Source organism: Monopterus albus, unplaced genomic scaffold (assembly GCF_001952655.1).
Source record: "Monopterus albus unplaced genomic scaffold, M_albus_1.0 scaffold41.1, whole genome shotgun sequence".
In the NCBI taxonomy this organism is placed as follows: Eukaryota; Metazoa; Chordata; class Actinopteri; order Synbranchiformes; family Synbranchidae; genus Monopterus; species Monopterus albus.
The window spans coordinates 836,952-860,686 of NW_018127921.1; the positions used below are offsets into that span (position 1 = coordinate 836,952).

A 23,735-nucleotide genomic window follows, 5' to 3' on the forward strand; every position below is an offset into this window, starting at 1 on the left:
ACCCCTCGGTTAATTTTTTTTTTTTTTTTTTAATGGAAACTAAGCCTGAATACAGTGGTCCCTCGTTAATTGTGGGAGTTGCGTTCTAAAAATAACCCGCAATAGGCGAAATTCGTGAAGTAGTCAGCTTTATTTTTAAGGCTGTAAAACCCCTCACTACACACTTTATACACTTTTTTTCAGACAGGCATTAACATTTTCACACTTTTCCCTCTTGTTTAAACACTCTCAAAGTTCAAACCTTCGTAGAAAAATAATAAATATAAATGAATAAAAATACTGTATAAACGTTTTCCTATAAATAATAATGATGGATTTTAGAACTAACTAATTTAATTTCTGTACTGTACAGGAGACACGGCATGCAAAAAGCATGCAAAATTGCACTTAAAAAAAAAATCTGCGAAACTTCGAGGCCGCGAAAGGTGAACCGTGTTATAGCGAGGGACCACTGTAATACAAATGCTTCCACATTTTGGCTTCAGCCACGGCTTTGAAAAGTCCACACAGTGACTCAGCAGATCAGACTGAACCTTGTAATATAATTTTAGGTCCGCCTGTACTGGGAAAGTTATTGGAAATAGGAAGAGGATGCATAGAGCTGTTGTGGGAAATTCTTTTTGGGCTTGTGATATTTCTCTGTTAAATTTAGCTGTTTAGTGCAGTTGTGCTCTTGAAGTAGAGAAGTGGTGTTAGGTGATTTCTTTTGCCTTTAGCGTGAACCCCTGAGGAAAAACACGAGCAGCTGCTATAGTTTGTGTGTCGCCGATAACGAGTAAATGCTTGGACACCACAGATCTCATTAGCTTGTTTTCCCATGTGCTAAGAATGTTATTTTCACTCTTCCAGCTGAAGATAACAGAAGTCTGGTGTTTGCTGTTGTGGGAATCAGAAGTGAAAGTCCACTCTGACTGCTGGAGATACTGTAGTATAGCTTCTTTCCACATTTCCAGACGGTATCAGGTTTTTGTCCCTGAGAGCAAGGACAATGAAGGATGTGGATTTTATTTTGTCTAAACATCTCGTACCACAGATTAAGACTTAACACACCAAAGCTAAAATTATGTACATTGTTACTTTAAAGGTGCTCTTGTAATGTACATTGGTTTTATAAAAGTCATCATGTATTGGCCTTTGTTATGTGAGCTTGTACCCTTCACTGACGGTGTAAAATAATTACTCAAAGGTTCAACAGGAGACGGCTAAACAGCTCCCTAGTTCAGTCTGCCCCCTGGTGGAGCATGTATAAAATGACAGCAAAGAAAAAAACTTCACACATTAAGACACTTAAACAAGCATTTCTATATGTCTGTCAGGATCTGACATCAGCACTGACCAGGAAGATCACACTGAAGACCCCTCTCATCTCCTCCCCCATGGACACTGTCACAGAGTCAGCCATGGCAATTGCTATGGCGGTAAGATACTGCTTAAATATTGTAAAAGAACATGACTTATTTGTTTTTGTGAAACACCATGATTCTAAAATTCCCACATCTTTCCTTTGGGTAGCTAATGGGAGGCATTGGCATCATTCACCACAACTGCACACCAGAATTCCAAGCTAATGAGGTCCGCAAGGTTAAGGTAAACAAAGATAATATTTCATATGTACAAAACTTTTTTTTTTTTTTTTTTTTTACCTGTTTGGAGAGCTGCTCCCCACACAGCTTGTAAAGAGTGAAGAACTTGCGAGCCAGCTCCATGTTGTCTATAAAGCCACAGCTGGCCAGTTTTACCCTAATGATGATCTGACGGTCCGGGACCATCATAGCTACAGAGCGGAAGTTGATCTTAAGGTTCTCGGGAAGCTCCTGGCGGCCAGCATAACCTGGGTTCTGATTGTACAGAGAATTAAAAGAAAAGTTTTAACATTTAAATCTTAAGTGTATTTTGTGTTAAATGGTCTCAGTATTTTGTTAAAAACTGGTACCTTGTTGTCATTAATTTCGAACCATTTCCCATCTTGTCCCTATATAGGTTATGGTAATTGTTTTCTTTGTGTTTTGGTGTGTGCGTGTTTGTTAATTTTACTGTTATCTTATTGTGTTTGCATATTGCTGTTCATTTCTGGTTGTGTTTGTGTAGTGTTTGGTTTCTGCTCTGCTTTTGCTGCTGTGCACAGATGACGAGGATGAAAACATGCTAATAATTTATATTTTGGTTTGGTTTCTCTTGGTTTCCAGCGGTTTGAGCAAGGTTTTATCACAGACCCAGTTGTGATGAGTCCACAGCACACAGTTGGGGATGTGTGTGAGGCCAAAGTAAGACATGGTTTCTCTGGTATTCCTGTCACAGAGACGGGCAAAATGGGCAGCAAACTGGTGGGCATCGTCACCTCCAGAGATATTGACTTCCTTTCTGAGAAAGACCATAACAAACCTCTGGAGGAGGTGTGTATTTTGTGTTTATAAGAAACTCTGTCCATCAGTCATTTGATTCACTCATTTGATTATTTTTACATTGAAATTGTGCTGGTTAACTCTTAGGCTATGACTAAGAGGGAGGAGTTGGTTGTGGCTCCAGCTGGTGTTACACTGAAAGAAGCCAATGATATTTTGCAGCGTAGTAAAAAAGGTGAATAAAAAGTTCCTGCATAAAAGCATCATTTTCTTGTCTCTTTCATAAGAGTAAATCAACAGCCTGTTTTGTTTGGTTGTCTTTTTCCACTTTGTCTGTAACCAGGTAAGCTTCCCATTGTTAATGATAACGACGAGCTGGTGGCCATTATCGCTAGAACAGATCTGAAAAAGAACAGGGACTATCCTCTGGCCTCTAAAGACTCACGCAAACAGCTGCTGTGTGGCGCTGCCATCGGCACCAGGGACGATGATAAATACAGGCTAGACCTGTTAGTGCAGGCTGGAGTGGATGTCATTGTACTGGTAGGTGTATGTGATGCCTGAATTGTGGTTGAGCCACATCTTTTCACTGGTGCCAACCTGTTCTGAATTTTTATTTGTTCTGTTTGTATGAAATGTGTTTATAATGTATACAGTACATTGTTTGCATTCCTTCTGTATTACGCATTAAGACTGCTGTACTTCAACAATGACTGTTTTGGTGTTTCTAGGACTCTTCACAAGGCAACTCACTGTATCAAATCAACATGATCAGTTATATCAAAGAGAAGTATACAGATTTGCAAGTGGTGGGAGGAAATGGTGAGTTTGACAAAAGAAGCACATGGCACACATTCCTTTTTGCAGGAAGAGTTCGTATAATAGTAGTAAAATATTTGTCCATCTTTTCTGACCGTTCTTTTTCTTCTTTTCCAGTGGTTACAGCATCTCAGGCCAAGAACCTGATCGATGCTGGTGTGGACGCCCTAAGAGTGGGCATGGGCTGTGGCTCCATCTGCATCACACAGGAAGGTACTCAGTCCTGTTATATAATGCCATGGCCTGAACACACTTGCAGCATATTTTCTCTTTGGAATTGTCAAGACACTGGAAAAGCATAAGTGGATTAATTAGATGCAGATTTGACACATTGTCTGATAAAGCTAGTGTAAATGGGACAGGATGTTGTCTCTCCACTATCCTACCCCCCCTCTATGACTCTGTTGCCTAGAGCCCTTTTGTTGTTGTTGTTGTTCTAGATTTTCTAAGCTGAGTTTTTAAAATGTGCTTAATAAATTAGTGCCCTGTACCCCGCAACCAAGCCAAGGTTATAAGAAGCGTCTTTCAGAGTAGTCCTTTCAAGCAGCCAGCCATGGAGGAGCACTCTGCAGCTAAAAGTCTGAAACAGTGGCTGCCAGACTGAAGAGGTGGCATCTTTTCCACAAAGAGCAAATAAAGAGCAAAAAGCAGGGCAAACATCAGTTTTGTGTTTTGGCAGGGGGTGTGTTAAAAGCAGCCAAAGGACTTTCTGGTTCAGAAGTGGTGTTCTTCCTTCTGCGTGTGTTGGTATCTAAAGCTACTGTGTTTGTTTTGGTAACATTAACAGCCTAGCATGGTCAGGATTTTACCTAGACCCTCTAGTGGCTCAAAACAAATAAGATGGAGAACTTTTAAGAAAAATGGTTCATGAATTGCACTATTTTAATGTAGCTGCTGATTGGCTCCTGGTATCTTGCATGAGGCCTGCACACTGTCCAGTAAAACTAAGGACAGCTATATTTTATTCTGTGTGAACTGCAAGCCTTCTTAACAGTAAGTGCTAGTTGTGGATATGAATACAGTGGTAAACATATTGGTAACAAAGTGCCTGAATCTATAGCTGTGGCACATTCATCCTTGCTATACCTGTTCTTTATCTCTTTTAAGAGCTAAAGAAAGGAAGGCTGTTAGTTACTAATGGTAACAAATACCCAGAGACCACTCCTAGTTGTCATGGTGATCTGCTGAGGCCCCATCCTGGGTTGCCATGGGGACCGGCCTCATGTTCAGATTGGGCTTGCCAATGAGAACAGAGGAGACATGTTGTAACAGAGGACATGAACCTAATGTATGTTACCAGCAGCTGATTTGTTCTCGTCCCAACTTCTTCTCTTCTACATCACCAGAGCATATTGTGTGATTTATTATTATTTTATTTTTTCCATGGCAGTCATGTTCAACATGCTTTCTTCCTTCTAGTCATGGCATGTGGGCGGCCCCAGGGGACCTCGGTGTACAAGGTAGCAGAGTATGCCAGGCGTTTCGGCGTGCCAGTGATTGCCGACGGTGGCATTCAGACTGTGGGCCATGTGGTGAAAGCTCTGTCACTCGGAGCATCGACTGGTGAGATTTTAAATATTGTGACACAGAACTGTTAGATTGTGGAGGAAAAGACCTCATCTAATTCTTCATATTTCATTTAGCTTGGGTTACACTTGGGTAATATTAAAACATAGACATGGTTCTCTCCCACTCCAGTTATGATGGGCTCGTTGCTAGCAGCAACCACTGAGGCTCCAGGAGAGTACTTCTTCTCAGATGGTGTGCGGCTGAAAAAGTATCGTGGTATGGGCTCACTAGATGCAATGGAGAAGAATACCAGCAGCCAGAAACGCTACTATAGGTATGTTGGAGGTCATAAGTCATGAAAGCTAAGTCCAAGTGAAGCTGGTACAATGTTGTTGTGGGTTTGTTTGTTTGTTTTGTTATTGTATGAGTATTAATTGGGTGATGTCTTTTAATGCAGCGAGGGTGACAAGGTGAAGGTAGCCCAGGGTGTGTCTGGCTCAGTCCAGGACAAGGGCTCCATTCACAAGTTTGTACCATACCTGATAGCTGGTATCCAACATGGCTGCCAGGACATTGGGGCAAAGAGTCTGTCTGTCCTCCGGTGAGTTGTTTTGCATGGATTACTGGTTATAATAGGGATATTAATGTTTACGTGCACTGTATTTCACAACATTCACAATGCTTCTATTGTTCTCAGTTCCATGATGTACTCCGGAGAGCTGAAGTTTGAGAAGCGGACCATGTCTGCACAGGTTGAAGGAGGCGTTCATGGACTTCACTCGTAAGTACAAAAACATCTGTATATCATCTACCCAGAAGCAGGAATAGAAACTCTTCTTTGACTCTCGCACGATTGCATCATTAGAAACAGCTTGTATCCATTATAACTATACTTCCTGTTAGGAGCTGACATGAGCAGATGCTGCAATGTAAAATAAACCTGCTCTGTAGTTCCCAAAAGTTGCTTGTAGCTGTGTTCTTTACTATACTAATCTTGCTGACAGTAAAGTGAAAATGACATAACAGATGGATGCAGTTTTTCAGGCATGTGAATAGGAGTTAAAGCCCTTAGCAGCAAAAATGATTTATTTTAGAGCAAACACTGATTTTCTCCAATATTTCTTGGCCTCCACAGTTACGAGAAGCGGCTTTACTGAACAGGGGGATGGAGCTCTGATCAGCGGTGCACGTAACATACCCGATCGAACAGTGACCAAAACTTAAACCGCCACCGCTGTTAAAATACACACCACCCCACTATACCCTCTCTGCCCTCCAAGCATTGTTCCACTCTTGCTTTCTCTCTGATCCAAACCAGCTTGTGTTGGGGAGGAAAGAGGCACCGTAGCAAAGTGAGACTCTTCAAACTGACACCCGACTCTCGGAACACCTGGGATCTTGCACTCAATAAGTGGCGCATCAGGGTTTGGAATGACATACACACCTGTATCTTGAGTGTGCAGCTGGATCCCGTGTGTTTGTGTGTGATGTTAGCAGTGAGACAATGAGGTGTGTGTCTGAATGTGTGTTGGGAAGTGAAGGTGGTTTCCCCCCCCCCACCTTACTGTGGGATCCATGTTTACCAGCAAGCTGCCTGTCAGAAGCCTCACACATCCCAGCTTTTAATCACACTAGTACTTGTGCAGAAAACAAGACTACACACTTTTGTCTCTATATGCAAAGGTCTTTGATGGGGAAACTTATTATTTTTGCATTTTAATTTATCGCAGGTATGAGTTACTTGATGAAGAGTTGCTGCTTATATTTCAGCGCATACACCCAGTGTATAGTGGATTCTGAGGTGATGAGATACTGTATCGCTCAAGGCAGTTATTCTGTGGTCTTGGTATCTGCCAGTGGAAATGAGTAGACCTTGAGACATATTGGGCCACATCATCAGGGTCCCGTCTCAGTGTTCATATGTTCATAGAAGGGACCAATAGCTGAAGATCAGGTAGAAGAAAAAAATTGATCAGTCAAGAACCATAATTTGATACTTTTTAGATGAACTTTATTAAACGTGTATAGTCTTTGTGGCTTTGAATTGAACATGATTGGGTTTTGATATGCATGTTTTGTTTTGTTTTTTTCACTAAGCCAAACACGGCTATATTTATATTCTGCTTTATTATAATTACATACATACTGCCAAATGTATTTACACTTCCTCTTGTACTCTTCTGTTGTAACTTCAGAACCAAAATGGGCAGGAGTCACTTCTTGGCTTGCCACTAGTTCATTTCTGTGCTCACTGTTGCGTAGGTTCTCTGCGATGGGTTTACTTCTGTTTCTTTTGACCAGACACGTACCCTGAAACGGGATCGTGGTAATGCATCACTGTCGTCTCTTTTTCATACTTTGAAACAGTGTCGTCATCGTGTTTATCATTCCGATTGTGTAGCAGTAGGCTTTTCTGTCATTTTCATATGGATGGCCCGTTTGCCAGATTTCTTTTTTTTAAATGTTCTGTGTTGTAAGAGTTGAGTTGCTGTCTCCAGTGTGCTAATTTACCCTGCACAGGGTTTCAATTAACAGACCTTTTGCAGATGTTATAGACCGTGAGAAAATCTACATTCACACATTCGTATGAAGAAGTATACCTGTATTCAGATGAAATTATCTGTTGCTTGTTTTCAGTCTCCCACCTCAAGAGGGAATTCAGGTTTTTAAAATATTTTGTCAGAACTAAGCCCTGTTAGTCCATCTAAAAAGCTGAGTGACAATAAGTTTACCTTTTTTATGATTTTAGCTACAGTTAGCAGAACATACTTGTAGCTTCTCTGTCCAACAACCGTACAGTAAAGAAGGACTGTTTAGATGGACAGAAACGACTTGGTATTCAATAAATTAGGGATTTTTGAGAAAATCTGTTCAGAAAATGTTTACAGTAAAACAGAGGAAAGTTACTTTTGCTCTTCACTATGGAAAAAAAAATAAAGAAATCAAAATGTCTGTGTGTCTTAATTAACATGACCCCATATTGCACAATATTGTCATAGACTTTGAGTAAAAGAAGCCAGATGTTAAAAAGCAAACTTTATTAAAAGGTGTTGAGCAATGTTGATTGCACATAAATTAGTAAGCCAGTCATAGAAGATGCTTATTGAAGTCCTCCAGTCCACTGGGGGTAAATTTAGAGGGATGAGGTAACATTGTGTGCGTTTTATCAGTAGAGGGCAGCGCTGCACCATAACTGCCATTAAGAAGCGTAGCACTTGTGTTATGATAAACTTAATTCTAATTCCCATTTATTCAATGTGAGATTTAATGACAATGATATTCTGCAGAATCTGAGTGTATAACTTCAGTAGTATATAATTTATTCAGTCACTAACTATGTTGGAATGTTGGAAAGCAAAAACATTTATAAAAATAAATTCATTATCTCCTCTTAGTAAAATGTTACTGTTCTTCTCACTGAGTCAGACCTCATAAGCCTTTATCAAACATGTAGAAGTTGAAAATTACCTTTTGGCTTTTGACATTCTTGGCACTTAGACCCTCAGCGACGATGACTAACAAGCACATAAAGCTTATCAATCTTTCAAAAATTGAATTTTGGCAGCTATGTCTTTTATAGTGTATGCAAAAACGTCCATGCACTATAAATAGGCTGCAAAAAAGCAGACACCCTTTGCAACAAGTCCTCACTGTAACCCTTGTTTGACTTGACTGTCCTTTTATAAGTCAATAGTCTCGCTGCAGATGCTCACAGCATCGATTTGTCTGCAAACACTAATGAACTCTTCCTGTACAGATCGATCTGCTTCAGATGACATGTCTAGGTCCAGGCTCTCCTGTGAGGCTGCACCCAGTGTTTGATAGTGCCTTTGTGGGTCAGCATTGGTCTGGTGGCCACAGGGTCCCACATGGTCCATGTCCCCTTGCTGGAGAAGTTGTTGAGCGCATTTGTCTGGGCTCATGCAGAGGACCAGTGAGGAAGAGGAAGAAGTGTCCCTCCAGCGTTCAGGAGATGAACAACTGGAGGAGGAGGGCAGGGAAGGAAATGGAGCACCTCCAACAGTTTCTCCTTGACATTGGTTAGCAGGGGGCTGTGGCTGCATGGCCATCTCCACACAGGAAGAAGTCCGATAAAGGCCAGGGTCAGATGAGAGAGGATCACAGAGGCTGTTGCTGGGAAGTGTACAGTGGTGGTTTATGGATAGGTCACTGCAGAGAATAGGCCTAGCAGGGCCAAAGAGGCTCATGGAAAAGAGGGCTTCACTGAAGAGTGCCTCATCTATGCTGCGACGCAGGTTGATGGGCGAAGGTGGCCGCAGGTCTGCAGTGGAGTCGCTGGTAAACGAGGATCCGCCCGATGGCTCTCTGTGTCCTCCGTCCTCAGGTTTTTCTGACTTCTGTAACTCTATATCCAAGTCCAGGTCTCGGTATGCCAATGCCCGATTGCTGTGGTAGAGCAAGTCTAGGCCATTCAGACTACTTCCAATTCTCTCATCCATCAGAGTGTAAAGAGGAAGGCTCTCAGTCTCCCCAAGCCCTACTGTATCCACAATAGCAAGCTTTTCCTGCTGGTTTAGGGTCCACTGGTAGCTCCCAGGGAGGATGGACGATTTGGATGCCAACAGTTCAGTCCAGCAGTTTCCTACAGCTGGAACGTGGTCAGAACAGTAGACTGGCTGTGCAACCACCAAGGCTAAGGTGAGACAAACCCCGAGCTCACACAGCCTGCAACTAAACTGAAAAGCCCACCAGGGCCAGGGGTGGAAGACCTCCTCTCCACCTGCAACACCCATAGCATTCAGCATTGCATACAGCTGCAGTCCTGCACATGCCAAAGAAAACAGTGCTGAAAGACAAACTGTTACAGCTGCACGGTCCCAGTCCCGGCTCTCAGCAAAGGGGCAGCGATTGTAGCGCTCAGCAGGTGTGGGGGACGTGTTGTTCAGGTGGTAGATGTGCTTGGAGTCTGCCCTAACATATATGTAGAAAACAAAATAGGCAGCAGACAGAAATGTGGCTAGTGTGACAAAGGCTCCACGGGAGATGAGTGACAGAAAGAGGCAAAGGGAAGGCTTTTGTGGGTAGAACTTCAGTAATGTCACCGGACCGAATGCAGCCGCAAAATGCAGGACAACCAAGCAGGCCAGGAAACAGGGTCTCTGGAAGGCTGAGTAGGAGAGCTGCATTCTTGAGCGCATGGAGAGGAGCAGGAAAACCAGACCAAAAGCTGCAGTCAAACAGGGAAATGGGGCTTCATAGAGCATAAGTGAGGCTTCTGTGGAGGGTAAGCGATCCTGGTGACCGTAGGCATCGTACAGGAGGGAGAAGGATCTGGTACTGCCGGCAGCTAGGAGGAAGAGGCTGACCAGGGCGAAGTAGCCACATCCAGATGGGCACCGCAGTGGCAAGCAGAGCAAATTGAGCGCAGAGGCTAGTGTTAACATCGCAAAGACACAACCAGCACCATAAACATGTGCCTCCCAGGCCAGGCCCCAGGCTGCCATGGCACTGTTCCAGTCGGTGTACAGGGGCACCAGCATGGGTGGAGCTGGGATCAGGAAGGGGTTGATTGACTGGTTCGTGGCAGTGATGTTTTGTAGGGGTTTTACATCTGAGGGTGTTGTGGAATCCCAGATATCTGAGAGGTTGCAGATCCTGGAGCGTTCTTTATTGCAGTCTGGAAGAAAGGTGGTGTCACTGTCTACCGGTTCAAATATCCAGTCTTCAGTGTACAGAGGAATATTCAGAGTTTCTGGGAGAATGCCTGGAAAGAAAGTATGGTGTCAATTTGATTAAATTCTCTTGGAACAGCTAGTAGGATAAACAAGCTTTGAATAAGTAACTGAAAAGGAAGAGAATGAGAAAAAAAAATAGACATGGCAATAGCTGTAAACGCGTATCCTTACTTAAAAGTTTACTAACAGTCCATTCACGAGAAAGTACAGAATCATTTAATCAAAGTCCAAACTATCCAAGTTTAAAATAACAATAAGAATAATAAATAAATAAAAACTGGCTCATGTCCAGGATGGTGAAAGAGTGATTTCCTCTTGATGCCCTAATTCTGTTTAAAAGCTTGTAAGAAGGCACCTTCAAACTGAGCTGGGTCCAAAAGAGGAAGTGTGTGTGTGTTAGAGAGAGAGAGAAATCAACCCATTCAGAACCTCAGAGCAAGTTTCTCTTCATTACAAGAGTCATTTTTAGTTACCATGACAGTACAGTTAATTATTGTATTAGACATGTTTTAGTGCTGTGAAGAAAATGGTTCTAATTGGTTTAGCTTTGGAAATTAAGGAGTAACTGTTTATACGTTTTTTGGTGTGAACTTTACTGAGACGCCTGCAAAGCTCGTCTGAACTGTACATGTTTATTCACTTACTGGGGGATGATTGAATAGGACATAGCATAAGTTACTTCATACACATGTGGGCAAATAGACAAAGGATGTCTCCACATCACTGAGCTTCGCATCATAGAGTTTGTTCTTTTCCATAAAACATAACCGTCACCACGTGCCTGCTGTCTTTTCACCACAGAAAAGAACATATTAAGACCTTTAGCTTAATAATGGCATCTTAAAAATAAATACAAATAAATTAAGAAAAAAAAGTCATGCAGCGGAAGAGAAGTAGCTTCTAATTCCATCTCTGTCATTTGCATGCGCAAAGGTTCATCAGTCATTTTGCTGCAGACTTATTTAGGACAATCTCTCCCCCATAAAGAGCCAGGTTTTTTAATGGGCCAAATTAACAGGGATACATGAACAAGATAAACCGATAGCCCAGTAAATTACATGGGCCTAATGTACATTAATAGAGATATTTTGCAGTCATTTTAGAGTGAGATTAGTGGCTTATTTTACATGTGAAACGTGGCTGAATGGCTTATTTTACATGTGAAACGTGGCTGAAAATAGCTAACACATTGTCACTGTTGTGTAAAACTGGGAAAGGGGGATTTAAAAACATCTTCGTGATGTCTGGGGAATACATTATGAGCTAGCTTATGAAGTTAAATGTGCAGATATCAGCACTGCAAAGCCCTAAATCTTTGCATCTAAAATGTCTTATTTGTTTCCTAAGTAAACCTAAAAGTGGAACTCATGTGGTTGAGTATTTCTGTTTTAAGTCTTTCTCATCTGTCTTTTAAGGTTCTTTTATAGGTCGTATTCTATTCCCACCCTGTCCTGCTCTCCTAATTTGCTCTTTTATTTATGATTTCTCTTCAACACCCGCCTTCAAAAAGGGGAAACTCCCATAGGTGGGTTAGTTATTTTTAAACTGGGACAGTTTTGTCACTATTCTCTGATTGTCCTGGATTTTGCAAGTCTCTTCCCGTGCTTCATATTTTCTGCTACTGCTGCTTTTTGCCTCTTCTCTGCAGACCCCTCACACCCTGGACACAATCTGTTTGAACTCCTCCGCTCTGGACGGCGTTACAGGTCACCGTGCACTAAGAGAACCAGGCACAGGGACAGTTTCTTCTCCCAGGCCATCACTCTGATGAACGCTTAAGCCAGGACAGTATGACTGGACAATAACCCTCAGTGCAATACCAGTAAATACACATTGTACAGATTATACAGATGTGTACAGGTCTCTATGTTTAAGTACTCCATTTTTATTCTATTTTTATCTTGCTTCCTAATGTTTGCATTGTTTATTGCTTGTTTACACTGTTTATTTTGTTATACTACACAGCCTTATGTTGGTATATTGTATATATGTACATGAACATTGAGAGCCGCTGTACCAGAGTCAAATTCCTTGTGTCCAACGCACCTGGCCAATAAAGCTAATTCTGATTCTGATTCTTTCAGTTTTATAGATCCAGTGTAGGGCAGCTGCTGCTTCCATTATGTTTAACGTGGAGCTCTGCAGTGCCAGGGGGAGAATTAAATGGTTGACAGTGTGTGTCTGCTTTTTGTCCTCTAACATTGCTTTGATGATGCTGCACACAGCCTGAAGTCCTTTCACTTGGATTAATGTTAAAGTTCTTCCTGTACAAATGGTGTCTGTGTGTTTATTCTGGCGGTGTGCATTTGCGTATTTGCACGTGTCTGCGCTGTTGACACTTACTGTGCTCATTACTGCTGTTGAACAAAGTCATGCTTTATTCTGACACAGATGTCCATAAGTGGCAGAGGATTTTCACAAGTGCTTTTGCATAGGCTTTAGCACTTCCTGCTGTCTCTCTGTTGTCAGTGACGTCTTTATCATTCTTCCTCACCCCATAGCTGAATCACAGTCCCAGGGTGTGATGAAAATGTCAAGCTCAAGGAAATATGATCCCACTGCCAGCTGTTTGTGGGTCTTTTAGTCTAGCTTGATGCAGCTTTCAGCTTTCTTTTGAAGCTTAATCTCATCCTCAACAGCAGGGAAAACAAGGATCCACTGGTTTTTGAGAGGCTTTGATTTAGTGCAGATTTATTTTATAAATTAAAGAATCTTTAATAACAAAAAGTAAAACTTGCTGTCAAGATGCCCCCCTTATGCATTTTAAGCAAGTGTATATGTTACATACTGTATGTTAAGCGGGCATGGTTAACATCTTAGTTAAACATGTATGCAAATATTTGCTAATTGCACTAAATGCAAAGTACAGCTGTGGGTGATGGGAAGTCCTTGTTTTGCAGGTATTTGGTAAACAACACATTTCAGAAATCCAGATTGTGACAGGATGAGAAGTCAGGAACTTTCAATGAGTCACTAAATACACTAAATCATCCTATCAAATCAGACAATAGCTGTGTGCGAACTGCGGCTGCAGTGTAAAACAAACACAACTGCAGGCATTTTGACTGTGGGGACCACTGATAAAGTAGGTGGGGTTCTGTACTGTTATGCCAGACTTGTCTGTCCATTTGTTTTACTTTCTGGGGCGATGACTTGGAAGCCATTGAGTCGGTGATGGTATTGACCGAGTGCCATGTTTTGTTGCCTTGCTCATGTTGAGAAGTGTCACATCTGAGCTGCCGGGCTGGCTCAGTGGTCTGGACAGGGTTTGGTATGTGGTGGTGGCTACAGTACAAGGATGGATCAGAGTTTCACTGCACAGTGTTCGGTCATCTGACACATTCCGGTGGGAACAGTCTCACAAGCTCACACATCAACAGTAGACAGACACATACTGAAAGCAAAGCCCTCTGTGGACAATAACTGAGAGGTCATTTTAACTAATAAAACTTCTAAAATTTAATCTCATTCACCATTTTGCTTTAGTGTTTTAGCATGCTAACATTAGCACTTACAACAGTACAGTTTTACAAGTATTTAGCCAAACCAAAGGTGCATGAAAATAAAACTAACCTTATAAAGTCACTAGATGAAAAGGTAATGTTACAATTCATCTTAAGGGAAACATAAAAGAGCAGCCAGATTTGTCATCAATAGCCTAAAAATTGTACATCAAGGTTTCATTTGATCAAAATGATAATATTCTACATTCAGCCCATTTGTTATGATGCCTGCAGCTAATAGGTGACTGTTACTGTGACTATTAGGTGTGTAGTTCAATATAAATCAAGAGAATTTAAGACCCCAGAGCTGCCTTAAGACCATTCAGCCACATATTAATACAGACTGATAACATGTAGGCTTTATAAAAGATAAATGAACAGTAAACTTCTAAAAATGAAACAAACCCACACTAGACAGTTCGTTTCATAGATCATTTCCCCTCAGGAGTAGTTTCATTTTAGTCTCAGTAGAAACATTATTGTATTATTGCTCAGGGGCTCTGTCTTATTTTGAGTGTAAATCTTGACAGGTGTCACCTCAGGCACCTTAACCGTCAGCTGCTGTAATAAAGGTGAAGGTTACAGCGGCAAACACCCCACACTCATCTTTGAAAGGCTGCATGTTGATTCTGCATCATTACCTGGAGAGTTCCATGTTGTTTTCATCTGATTGCCTTCTTTTTCAATTTGGCTCACTTCAGAAAAAGCAATATAGTGAGAGCTCAGTGAGTTTAGTGAGCAGTTGGATCATGCGCTGTATATTGATTAGGAGAAGATGTGTGTGTTTAATCTGCTTCCTACAGTAAACATTTGGACAAGAGCACCTAGTGTGAGAACTTGTATCATAACTGTAAGTCTGTGTACATGCAGCAAACTAGTAACATCATTGTTTCACTCCCTCAGTCATGACACATCAAACTAGATGGCACCATAGTGTCCCATCATTGGCAAGTGGAACATCTGACAGATCTATTTTTGACAACATCTGCTATTCTGGGCGAGACAATGTGGGTTACATCTGCTCCTGTGAACTGGGACAAATGTGGATGTTTTGACAAACATATCTTACCAGAAATCAGCTTAACGATGGTGGAGCAACAGGCCATATGCTATCTAATAGACTAATGCATGTATAAATAAATATATTAGTTTTTACAATGGGATTAGATATCTTATTGGTTAATCTTAAAGAATAAATCTGGTGACATTCTATATTTTCTTATTGTCAACAAATGCAGTAAGCTCAAGACTGAGCTATAGACAGGACGCTGTAGGTCAGAAATATGGAGAGATGCTAATATTGTTGGTTTTGTATGTTTTCATGAGACTTGTTGATAATAGCCAGGTCTTCAAGTGTAGTGCAAACTCTAACCGAATTTTGAGAAAATGCAAATTAGTGTGTTTTCATGTTCTACCATTATGATGTTAGAACATTAGGAGTTCATCAAAATAAACAGCTGGTGGTGCTATTTTCCCAGTTGGGTGCCATTAAACTACAGGGAACAATCACATGACTTCATTAAGGGAGGACCAATCAAACCTATGCAACTCAAATGGTGGAAATTAATGTAGAAAACAAGGAAATACCTGTATTGCTTTTCGCTTTGTTTCATGTGTTAACTTGGAGAATGGTGCCGTCTCCTTTTTGCTCCACACAGATGTGTTTTGGTCTACTGGTTTTTTTCTGCTACTTCAGTAAATGTCTAAATCACATGCTTCAAGTACAGGCATAATACATTATTATTATTATTATTATTTGTTTCCAATGCATTTTGATGCATTTTGCTTTTATCAATAGAACAACCTTTATACCTCAAATGAAGATGTACATTAAAACAGAGAGCCAGTGGTTACGCTGCTTTTAATAAATAATAATACTTAGTTTTCTGAAAGTGCCACGTGCAGAAACTCTTAATTGTAAAGCACTTTGCTGTCATTGGTCAACACAGTCAATACTCCAGACTGCTACTGTGAACAGATCAGTGTTTATTTATCTGAGTACAGAGAAATGTTTGTTTAACACGTGGGCATTGTTCCCTGTCTCTTATTGTATGTTCTCTGGTCTTCTACAGAATCACAACTTGAATCAGCAGTTTCCTCCTCCCTTTGGAAGCAATGATTCAATTTCAGGTCAATTCAGTTTTATTTGTATAGTGCCAAATCACAACAAAAGTCATCTCAGGACACTCATAGCTTCGGGCAAAAGATGCAGGGTAACTGTTTCTTCCAGTCTTCTGTCAGAGTTACAGACAGCTAAAGGGTGGCTTTTGAAATCAACGGCGTGCCGTTCTTTTAGTTGTCCTTGTTACAGTATGGCAGTGCAAACACATGATAAAAATGGATGGGAAGTAAGCTACAGTGTGTACTTACATCTAAAGGGTTGTGTTGCTTACCTATGCTCTGTGGCTGGGATGTTGTTAGCAGCTTAGCTGATGGCGTGGAAATGTCTGACAACCTTGTGTCACCATTCCCATCTGCAGCTGAAGGAACCACACTTTCCTCAGCCTCCTCATCCTCCTCATCCTCCTTATCATCTTTTTCTGGCAGCTCTAGGAAGACATATGCAGTTTAACCCGATGAATACAGTTTAAAGTACACAACACTGTAGAGCTCAAAGTAGCCTGGAAAAAAAAACAGATTAGCAAATCTGGAGTTTAACCCATCTTCTCTGCTCTCAGAACATCTGAGACCCCGCACTGCAGAAAATGGAAGGACGATATTTCTTAACCCAGTTCTGTCAAATGGATCAGCCTGTTATCCACTTAGTTGTAGCCAGTCATCCATAGCACAGTGGTCTGGCCCTTTGTAGTCTAATTACATTGACATCCTGGAGTTTGTGTGTGTGTGTGCATGGGTGTGTCCATCCTGGTCTGTCACAAATCCAGACTTCTTGTTCAATCATCTGTCTTAGTGCTACAAAGTGGAAGTAAACAAGGCAAAGCATCATTTCACAAAGAGAAACAAGAGACAGAGAGAATTACTAAATAATGACTACATGACAGAGCCACATCATTCTCTTTTCCCTTTGATATACTCAAAATGTGCTTGTATAGTCAGCCTTCTGCACAGGATTCTGATGTCTTCTAGTACAACATGGCACAGTTTTAACTGGACCAGAACCAATTTATAAACGCTGATGAGCTAACTCTGTGAAGAAGCGACAGATACCAGGTACATAAGGCTTGTGGGAGGAATAATGAGTTGCACTGCAGCCTACTATCTTATAATCTAGGTCATGCAGGCTCAGGTTGATTGTGAGCTCTAAAAGTCTCCAAGGTAAAATCTGTTCATCAGTTATTGTACTGTTGGCCTCCACACAGCTGGAGGTCTGTCTCAGCCAAAGGAAGTAATGGAGTTTGTATCTCAGCTAACCACTGCTGTAACCACTGCTGTGTACTTAATATTAACATTTAGGTGGCACTGAATTTACAGCATTGAAATATTTAAAGTGAAGTGGTTTGAATACACCTTTTATTAGGGCATTTCAAGTAAGACTTGAAGATACTGTAGACATATGCAACTCAAATGAGAAAGTATTTCCAAAATGTAAAAGCATATGAGAATTTATTGTGAAATTATCTGGTGGATTTGATCTAAGAACTCAAAACTCAAGTACCTTGAACTTTTTTGTCTCAACTTTTTTGTTTTAAGAGTGTATCGTAATTATGAAGCTGTTTGCTGAGCGTGTCGAGTAAATTGGAAGGAGACACTTCCACCACAGTGAGATCACTGTAGCGTCTTAGTACAGACACATTAACGTGCCTGCAGTGTTGCATCTAACAAGATCAGCTAGGGACAGTGAACAAATGCAGTCACTCACTCGCTCACATACAAACAGAAGAACCCATGTCTTTAGCACATCACAAGCAAAGGTACTGATGACCAGCTATTTACAGACTACTGCTGATGCAGCAAAATAAGAGCAAAAAGGGATGAGAGAGGGAGGCATTAGCTGAGTGGACTATTGTCATTTGACTTATTGAACAGCTCAACCTTCCACATTAGTGTAAAATCATCATTTTTGCTGTGTTCCTAATTAACACATACATAATTAATTACCTTTGGTCTTAATCACCTTGATCTATGTTTTTTATGCTGTAGAGCCATTCTCAGTTGTAGATCCTGGGAGCTAGCCTAAGCTAAATTTTGGTGTAGTAGTTTTCCACTAGTGTTTCAGACATTCCTCATTAGCTTCAGCTTCCAGGAATAATGAACACAAGATGATGTTGCTCTTCATTACACTCTGTTGTAGCTACATACTGTAAGCCCTGAGCGAGCTGGTGAGAGAATACATGCGTGGGTTTGTAACAAACACACTGAGCTTAGGGTGATAAGAAATAATAGGAATGGGTTGGATAGCAGTGCCGCAGAGAGTTGAATGCTCATAATCAGATGCATAAAAATGGGATATTAAGACTGGGAAAATTCAATTAGATTTTTTATTGATATGCTTGCACAAAATCACATCATGTTGTTGCTAAACTGAAGATGGTTACTAAGGGATTCACAACATTTTTTAACGCCATTACACTCTTAAAACGAATAAAGGTGAGGAATAATCCATAGTGTTTTTAGTAATATTTGGATCAGTCTGAGGTTCATTCAACCAGAATGCTGTGAGTCAGATCCTTAAACAGTCACGTTTTTTTTTTTTAATTCATAGACTCTAGTTAAAGGAGTCATTATGGGAAGATAACACAGTGGTCTCTGTTTTCATTAAAGCAATTTCTTTTATATCATTTGGATACAGGGGCATCAGATATATATGTCACATGCTTTATGTGTAATTCCATCGTTTTAATCAGTTTATCCATTAATGGACACACTTTGGCTGTTTGGCTTCAGATCAAAGAGAATAAATCCTTGCAGGTAGTAATGTGTGCTGGGGACCCTAACACAGAAAGTATGGCAGAAAGTAATGGAAAAGGTGTCAGGAGGAAATGGAAGTGCAGGATCAAGGAGAGCTCTGTGGAAGAAAATTTACAGCTTTAGAAAGCCTACTGTACATTTTCAACCCCCACATCTCATCAGCCTCAGTCCTCAGTTCCTTTTTACCCTCCTTTTTTGCTTCGTCTTCTCATATTTGCCCTTGATATCAGATGTTGGTTTGCCCCTTTGTAGTAGATCTGACACAGATGCAGGGCTTTTTTGTTCTTTATGTACCCGATGGCCTCCTCAAGGGCAACACTATATGGATTCTTTCTTAATGAAAACACACACACTTGCATGGTGAAGATGTTCAACAAATCCAGCTGGGAAATAAGTCACTGTGTGTATCTTTAAAATATATTACAGCACACATATTCACATCAGGATAGTGTATGATAATGCGGGGGTGTCACGCTTTCATGTTCATGTTAGTCTCCTCCTGTGTCCTTTCACAAGGTGTAGTCATTTAAATGCTGCAAGATTCTAATGCAGTACTGCAGAAAACAGACCATTCTGCTGGTTTTCCATCATTTTTTGATAACCACAAGCTTCTCTCGACCTGCTAAGACATTTCCACCCCTCACAGCAACCATAACTGACATGTCTGTCTGTGGAAAAATTGACAGGGATTTGTGTTTGTACAGAGGCGAAATCACTACAAAAGGAGGAGGGGAGCAGGAAGGGAGGGAGGGGTGGAGAAGACTAAATGACACCAGGCATGTTCAGCATATATAAACAGCGACCGGCGAGAGGATGGTCCCACAGGGGAGGTGGCGGTTTCGCTGAGTGTGCGCTTGGAATAATGTTATACAGCCACAGCAGCCCTCACGTGCCAAGCCACAGTGCACAACTGAAAACAAGTGCAGACATAGCACTGGGCACCAGAGACAAAATATAACATCCAGCACCGTTCGTGCAGGTAGTGTAAAGCAGTGTGGGAATTCAAACATCTGGAATGGCTGTACTGTGTGTGCTGCACATGTAAAACAGCATTTACGCTACCAGCACTCAGCCTTATCACTAAATAATTGTTGAAGTTCATTTTGTACAGAAGACATTACTCCCTAAGTATCCAAAACAGAAGCCCAAAACAATGTCAAGGTCCATTTAGTTGCTGTTGTGAAGCTTTTGGTTGGGCGACATGTGTAAAGAGCCAGTGTGATCCAAGAGGAATTTGGATGTTTGGGAAACAACATAAAAAGTGTCAACTGGAGCTGAAAAGGTGATTTTAATATTGTAAAATAGTTAAATTAACAAACAAAAAAACATGAGCAAAATAGCATTTTGACAGTAGGGATATTGTATTTTTACAAATAGATAATTATTAAAGAGGAAATAAGAATATTAAATATCATTTGCTGGGACTAAATTTATATAAATTTCAAATTTTTCAAAATGTTATTGCACAGGTAGTGATGGCAGCATTAAAATATAGAAGCTAATCGATATATGCACAAGCAGAATATCATTATGTCCTGCTGTACACATGCTAAGTGGATATTTCGGACACTGCTATCCACCAAGCGCTAGTGGTTTCATCAGCTGGACATTGACCCTCTCTGGCTGACAATAATCAACTCTTTGTTTTCATCATTTTCTGCTCTGACCTTTGACCCTTTATGATGAATGTGTCTGTACTTGGAGGATGGTCTACCTCTGAAGACTCATTAAGAATACAGACACCAGGCTGCCACTAGTGTTGGGGGATGGGCCAAGGAGAAAGAGGTATTGCTTCAGTGTTGTCTCAGAGTGTCATGAAATGTACTAACTCCTGGGACAGCTACTGTTTTAGCTCAGCCTTCTCTCTTCATGCAGTATGTAGAACAAAACCTCCACCAAGCAGCATTTTATTAATTAGCCTACTGTTTATTCTGTTCTCTAAGGAATAATTTATGCAATGTTGAAACTGAATTGCTATTTAAAGTCCCATATATAAACAAATTGTTGCAACTTTTGAAATAGGGTTGTACAATTTAGTCTCTGGTAGCAATTGTGAAATGCACAAATTAATTTAGGTAAAAATGGGACCAGTAAACAACAACACACCACTGAAAAAAGCTTTTGAACCGCCCACAACACACTGCAGAACATATTGTTTTGCTTTATTCTCCTTTGGTCAAATTGAGAGAGAATCAAGCTTCCAAACTATAACAGTTTTGTGGTAGACACTTCAAACATTTTTGATTAAGTGGCACAGCTTCCATTTCCTCAGGGTGCCATTTTGAGGTGATTTATTTGTTCAGTCTGTAGTTTGAACTAATGTTCATGCATTGAAACCACCACTGGGTAATATCAAATTATATCAAAAAATCAGTTACAAACTCTAACATTCAATGTAGATAAACATGAATTTCAACACTTAACTCCTCTTTCCAGTCATGTTAGCACTGATTCCAGACTTAATGAGTGTTCACCAGGATCTGGATGCTAATGTCAGACCTTTGACTACTTACCATGTCAAAAATATCATCAATCAAGCCGAACAGTTCTCAGCCTTTTGACAGCCATCTATTGAACACTTAAGACCTGCCTGCACATGATTGATCACATCTATTGAGTCAATCCAGCTACTATTGATTTGTTTAACTTTGCTTACCTGCTGCTATTTGGAGGTTAACCCCTTGGCTCTGAGTTGTGCTTGTTATGGATTCCAGCACAGGTTTGTGATCGATCTCCATGGCAGTGGTGATTACCCCTGACAGTTCCTTGATAGGCCACAGCCTGGTCTTAGAGAAGCTCAAGTCAGACCCACCCCGAGTGGGGTGAGCACCAGTTGTGGTCTCTACAGTGTGAAGGGAAATACTAACAGCCCTATGTTGTGGTCTTGTGGTTTCTGAGGATGCAAGGGGAGTAACAAGCCCCAGAGGGTGTCTGCTGGTCAGTGTGGTCTCCACAAGTCCTGGATTTGTTGTGGTGGTTTGGGCTGCTGCCCATGTCAAGGCAGTGGGAACTGTTGTTTCTGGTGCCATCACTGTAGAGATGCCTTGTGTAAAATCTCCACCCTTGACTCTATCGGTGTGTTCCTCTGGGAGGTGTCTTACAGTGGCACTAGTGCTGGGTCTGGCTGCTTGTGTAGAGCTCTGTGGCAGAAGAGGATGCGTTGCATTTTGTCCAGGAGCATTTGTGCTGGTGGGACTGTCGGTGAGCAGAGTGTTTGTTATGAAACTGCTTGTAGAAGAGTAGGAGTCTGAAACAAGAGTATCATTGTTGCTATGCGTTATTCTGCTGTGTGAAGAATCGGATGCCCCCTTGGGAAGTGATTCAGCTCTTATCGTTGTCACGCTGGTTACGAGCCCCTGAGTCAAAGTGGTGGGTGGTTCAGAAGCTTCAGAATTGCTCGCTTCCCCTGAAACTGAATCTTGTAAGTGATTGATTGGTTCTGTCAGCCCTTTGGCACCTGTGGTCAACACAGCAGCCTCGTCCTCACTGTCAGAACTCCCATAAAAAGGGATATGGAACGAAAATGAAGGAAATGTTAGCAGAGATGGGGGCCAAAACCAGCTTGGTTTATTTGCAGGTGTGTTTTCTTTTGACGGTGTCGGTCCCCAGGGGGCCTCATCATCAGCCACAGATTTTCTATGAAAGAGTAAAAGACACCAAAAGCACAACATCAAGGTCTGTTGGAGGCGAAGCATGCTGTCGACAGTGGCGTACGATCAGTCACATGTTGTTCTCCGGTCTCCTGCTCCCTGAGGTGGGTTTTGCTGGGTTTCTGAAAAATGGCCTAAAAGACAAGAACACACAGGACATTGAGTAACATACTTTTCATCCACTGTTTGGTCCAAGAAAACATGATAGAATTTGCATCAGTTCATTCTTGATTTCTTCAAAACGTGACCAGCTTTTCTGTTATACTGTATTTCCAGACCATTAAATTAATGAAGTTTAGAAACTATGCCACCCATTACAAGTGACTGCTGAAGTTAGCAGGCTAAACACAGGTCGCCCCTCACAAGTCACAACAGGAACTTAAGTATTATGGACACCGGCAGTTAGTGGTGTCCTGTTAGATATGGTGGTCAGTGTTTATTTCATGCTGCCGCTCACATGCGGGCTGTGTCGCTGTGGCTGGGCAGCTCCACGGCCTGTTCAGTTAGAGAAAGAACTTGCACCCATATGTGTCCTATTTAGTGAGGAGTAGTCAAGAAATCATGTATGTGAGAGTTTGGTTAAAGGAGGATAGTCAAGAAATAGGGTCTGGGTTGCCAGCACAAGAATAGAGGGACCTCTTTTGCTTTTGTGGAGCGCAGAGTGGTTCAAAGTCACTAGCCTGTTGCCTCAGTGAAAAGACTGGAGCACCCAAGGAATTTCCTCTGTGAGAGCAACAACCTGTATGCTTTAGCTGTACTTAACTCCCCCCTCGATCCTCCCTGCTCCTTCAATCTCAGATTTGCTTGTTCTTTAAAGTGGAGGGAGAAAGATCTGTTTGTGTGGGAGTGAAACAAACATCCACAGAGAACTTCTATCGCAATGTTCTGCTCGGTCTCTCTATTGTTCTCTCATTCTTGTTATGTTATTTCACACTTTTTCTTCATTGTCAGCTTCTGTTTGACAAGTTTATTACAGCCTACTTTCCATAATCCATCCCAGCTCACACTACTCCCAGCTATTTTCTTTTGTATGCAGACATAAGATCAACCAGCTACCAGCGTGTGAGTCTCAGGCTTGTGCACTGAGTAAGACTTGATCTGCCATCTCGCTCTTCTGTTCTCATGTAGAGGGATGAAACAAATGCTGAGATATGAAGACTAGGGGTCAAATATAAAGCTTCCCACACACTCCCTGCATTTTATCTGAACAGTAAGAAAATCATTCCCCAGTGAGGTGAGGTTGTTTTTAGGTGCTTGTGTGCACAAGCTTGCAGCAGCCAACCCACACATGGTCACAATTCATGCATGCAGAGATACGGTTGTACTGTAGTTGAGCTGGATCTCTGC

The 23,735-nt window shown here is 41.4% G+C and overlaps 2 protein-coding genes across 8 annotated transcripts in view; one reads left to right on the forward strand and one right to left on the reverse strand.

Annotated features, from left to right (window-relative positions):
* The window catches only part of impdh1b (IMP (inosine 5'-monophosphate) dehydrogenase 1b), a 14,454-nt gene extending 8,250 nt beyond the window's left edge, over positions 1–6,204 (forward strand). For all 5 annotated transcript variants that reach the window (XM_020599524.1, XM_020599525.1, XM_020599521.1 and 2 more), the window contains 12 exons: positions 1,317–1,418; positions 1,513–1,587; positions 2,187–2,393; positions 2,490–2,577; positions 2,686–2,885; positions 3,074–3,164; positions 3,279–3,374; positions 4,581–4,724; positions 4,860–5,004; positions 5,128–5,271; positions 5,368–5,451; positions 5,806–6,204. In XM_020599524.1, the coding sequence (XP_020455180.1) occupies positions 1,317–1,418; positions 1,513–1,587; positions 2,187–2,393; positions 2,490–2,577; positions 2,686–2,885; positions 3,074–3,164; positions 3,279–3,374; positions 4,581–4,724; positions 4,860–5,004; positions 5,128–5,271; positions 5,368–5,451; positions 5,806–5,827 (1,398 nt within the window). In that variant the 3' untranslated portion in view covers positions 5,828–6,204. The remainder of the gene's footprint in view (positions 1–1,316; positions 1,419–1,512; positions 1,588–2,186; positions 2,394–2,489; positions 2,578–2,685; positions 2,886–3,073; positions 3,165–3,278; positions 3,375–4,580; positions 4,725–4,859; positions 5,005–5,127; positions 5,272–5,367; positions 5,452–5,805) is intronic.
* Positions 6,205–6,846: 642 nt separating this feature from the next.
* The window catches only part of prrt4b (proline rich transmembrane protein 4b), a 51,180-nt gene continuing 34,291 nt past the window's right edge, over positions 6,847–23,735 (reverse strand). For 2 of the 3 annotated variants that reach the window (XM_020599520.1, XM_020599519.1), the window contains exons 2-4: positions 21,395–22,374; positions 16,263–16,418; positions 6,847–10,395 (exon numbers count right to left, since the gene is read on the reverse strand). In XM_020599520.1, coding sequence (XP_020455176.1) covers positions 8,351–10,395; positions 16,263–16,418; positions 21,395–21,767 — 2,574 coding nt within the window. In that variant the 5' untranslated portion in view covers positions 21,768–22,374 and the 3' untranslated portion in view covers positions 6,847–8,350. Of the gene's footprint in view, positions 10,396–16,262; positions 16,419–21,394; positions 22,523–23,735 lie in introns of all 3 variants that reach the window. The other variant, XM_020599518.1, reaches the window with a different exon arrangement.